The sequence below is a fragment of the Lycium barbarum genome, chromosome 6, assembly GCF_019175385.1.
Source record: "Lycium barbarum isolate Lr01 chromosome 6, ASM1917538v2, whole genome shotgun sequence".
Classification (NCBI taxonomy): Eukaryota; Viridiplantae; Streptophyta; class Magnoliopsida; order Solanales; family Solanaceae; genus Lycium; species Lycium barbarum.
In genome coordinates this window covers 104,000,975-104,004,353 of record NC_083342.1, presented here as the reverse complement: position 1 = coordinate 104,004,353, position 3,379 = coordinate 104,000,975, and the positions used below count along the sequence as shown (strand labels likewise).

At 35.0% G+C, this 3,379-nt stretch overlaps 1 protein-coding gene across 1 annotated transcript; it reads left to right on the top strand.

The window, feature by feature from the left end:
- Positions 1 to 621: 621 nt before the first annotated feature.
- Positions 622 to 3,173, top strand: LOC132645162 (desmethyl-deoxy-podophyllotoxin synthase-like). Its single transcript, XM_060361962.1, has 2 exons — positions 622 to 1,727; positions 2,440 to 3,173. The coding sequence occupies exons 1-2, from the start codon at positions 831 to 833 to the stop codon at positions 3,061 to 3,063; spliced, it is 1,521 nt and encodes a 506-aa protein (XP_060217945.1). The 5' UTR covers positions 622 to 830; the 3' UTR covers positions 3,064 to 3,173.
- The last annotated feature ends 206 nt before the right edge of the window (positions 3,174 to 3,379 follow it).

Sequence of the window (3,379 nt, the reverse complement as noted above, 5' to 3'; positions counted from 1 at the left end):
AGTGCGGTTTGTCAGTTTTCTTCGTACACTCCTATGCATGTACATACACATATACATACTTACTGCATATAATATTGAAATAACAATCATGAAAAATAGTATTAGATTTTGTTACAAATTCATAAAAGTATTATTCTACTTATAATGTTAATGAGCTTAAACAAGAATCTATAAATATCTAGATTTAAAAAATAAGTATTATATATAATATAAACATGTATTACATAAATGGAAGATTGAAAAAAAAGGGTGAAATAGTCATTGCATAGGATAAAAAGGGGAGTGGGGTGGGGGGGAGGGGAGAGAATATCTACTGCTCAAAGTTGAGAGGAGGATTTGATTTTTAAAGCAAAGTTGAGGGTGAAAAACCTATAATTATAATAAGTTGCGTACACTCTACCCTCCCCAGACCCCACGTAGTGAAATTATAGTGGGCTTGTTGTTGTTGTTGTGTTGTTGTAATGTACTACTGAAAATGACATAATAGTTCGTCCAAACATTTAGGTCTACCATTACTTCTTTGACAATTGAACAGCAGAAGTTAGGCCTGCCAGTACTTCTTTGACAATTGAGCAGCAGAAACTGACGGTCGATTTTAAAAGAGGTGATGTGTCTTGAGAGTATTGTTTTTTTTTTTTTTTTTTTTTTTGTGGTGGTAAATTAAGAAATGAAAAAGGTCCAATGTCTTCATTCAACAAAGAACAAATAAAATAAAGAAACAAAGGTTCAATGGAACAACTTTCTTAAATTTCTTAACACAACAAAAAAGCAAGCTAATACTTGACGGTAAGCACATTCAATATACCAATCTGGGATCTCCTTCTATTGTAATGAAGTTTCGGTTCCCCAATTTCCCTATGCTTATTGCCTTCCTTGTCTTTGTAACAATTGCTGTGAAGCTATGGAAAAAATCCAAGATTAAGAGTAAATTGCCTCCAGGTCCTAGAAAACTTCCCATTATTGGAAACTTGCACCAGTTATCTAGTTCATTGCCACACCATAATTTGAGAAACTTGTCAAGAAAATATGGTCCCATTATGCACCTACAACTTGGTGAAGTTTCTGCAGTTGTTGTATCATCACCGCAAGTAGCAAAAGAGGTAACAAAAATCCATGACTTAATATTTGCTAATAGGCCACAAATTCTTGTTTCAGAAATTTTAGGTAACAATAGTCCCAACCTTTCATTTTCTCCTTATGGACCTATCTGGAGACAACTTAGAAAAGTTTGTGTCTTGGAACTGTTAAATGCAAAGCGTGTTCAATCTTTTGAGTCAATTAGAGAAGAGGAAGTAGAGAATCTTATTGAAGCAATAATATCATTGACACCATCACAAGTTCCTTTTGATATTAGCAAACTGATATTTTCGATGACGAATAATATAACTGCAAGGGCAGCCTTTGGTAAGAAATGCAAGCACAAAGATGAGTTTATTGCAGCTATGAAAACAATAACAGAGTTGGCTGGAGGTTTTGATATACCAGATATATTTCCTTCTTTCAAGATTCTTCACTCGTTAAGTGGAGTGAAGCCTGCACTTGACAAAATACACCAGATGGTTGATAAGATTCTTGAGAATATTATAGAAGAACATATAGAAAATAGGAAAGGGATGAGCAGTAACATGTTGCACAAGGAAGATCTGGTTGATGTCCTACTTAGAGTTCAAGAAAGTGGTGATCTTGAAATTCCCATCTCAAGAAACACTCTTAAAGCTGTCATTTTGGTATGTTTTTTTCCAACCTGATGCATCCTTAACTTTTCTTAGATAACGATGTTGTTTAGATTAATTTGTGTACACCTCGACTATTCCTTGGTTACCTGCTACCTTTCACCAATATAGGTATTCGGTTACTCTATCCATTAAGGCTCAGACGGAAGCAAAGTAATCACTTGGCATTTTTTTCTCTGCTAGAATTTGAACCCTTATCTTTTATAGTTTGCACTCAATTCATTGACCGCTAGGCCACATCCTTTTCTGAACAAACTGTGTAATAGGCATACATCAAATTTATGGAGAAGTGGAACTATGGATAACTGTTAGGTGTTTCAGTTTACAGAGCAATTTTTTGAAGATCATATGATTGTTTGTCTTTGTTTGAGAAGTAATCTCAATCCCATAAAACATATATTCCTCCTTGATGTCAGAAAAATATATGAGTCAATATATGGATTTAATTCATGAATGTGGACTTTATTACGTACTTGATAGCAGAATGCTGGGATATTGAATCATTTTTAAGCTTTATGGATTCGTCAAAATTATTGTTTCGTTGTTCCAAATCTACAAGTTTTCTCCTTGTTAAACCATCTTGCCCAAATTTGAATAACTGCTGACTAACATAAGCTCAAATTTGAATAACTGCTGATTAACATAAGCTCATTTTACTTCAACTAAAAGCAACTAAAAGCTTCTTCTTATGGCTTTGCACATTCAGGAAATGTTCATAGGGGGAACAGACACATCATCCACAGTTTTAGAGTGGGCAATTTCAGAAATGATGAAGAAACCACAAGTGATGGAAAAGGCACAAGCTGAGGTGAGAAAGGTACTTGAAGGGAAGAGTAAAATTACAGAACCAGAACTTCAACAGCTAGATTATATGAAAATGGTTATCAAAGAGACGCTACGAATGCATCCACCGTTACCTTTGTTATTACCAAGAGAAGCTGGAGAGAAATGTGAGATTGGTGGCTATGACATACCGCCAAAAACTAAAGTGATCATCAATGCATGGGCAATAGGTAGACATCCAGAACACTGGAAAAATGCTGAATGCTTTGAACCAGAAAGATTCCAGGATACTGCTTTTGATTTCAAAGGGACAAATCTTGAGTATATACCATTTGGAGCTGGCAGAAGGATATGTCCAGGGACACTATTTGGAATTGCAAATGTTGAACTTCCACTTGCCAAGCTGCTGTTTCATTTTGACTGGAAACTCCCTGATGGAATTGAAGCTGATGAACTGGACATGACTGAGACTTTTGGAGCAACAGCTGGGAGGAAAAATGATTTGTACTTGGTTGCAAAACCTTATATTTCTAAGTCCTCAGATTGATGCATAAGTATGCACATGAAATAAAGTTGCTTCCCTTTGTTATTTGCTACTGTTATATGACTGTAATACAATGAATAGCAATCTTATTAACTCCACCTGAGTATTTCCCATTTCCTTATAGTACATAATATGCCAAAAGAAAAGAAAACACTCGTCTAGTCTCTGCAGTAATATATGCCAAGTAAACAAGATATTTGATAAGTTATGTCGAGGAACTTTTATGTTTAAGTAGTTTCTGGATGAGTCATTATGTACTAGGAAATGGTAGCACTAAAGGGACAAAGGTCATTTACATTTTAAGTACATGTACTAAAAC

Coding starts and splice junctions, on each gene's coding strand:
- LOC132645162 (XM_060361962.1), top strand. CDS start 831: ATGAAGTTTCGGTTCCCCAATTTCCCTATGCTTATTGCCTTCCTTGTC. Junction 1,728..2,439: donor CTCTTAAAGCTGTCATTTTG/GTATGTTTTTTT, acceptor TTGCACATTCAG/GAAATGTTCATAGGGGGAAC.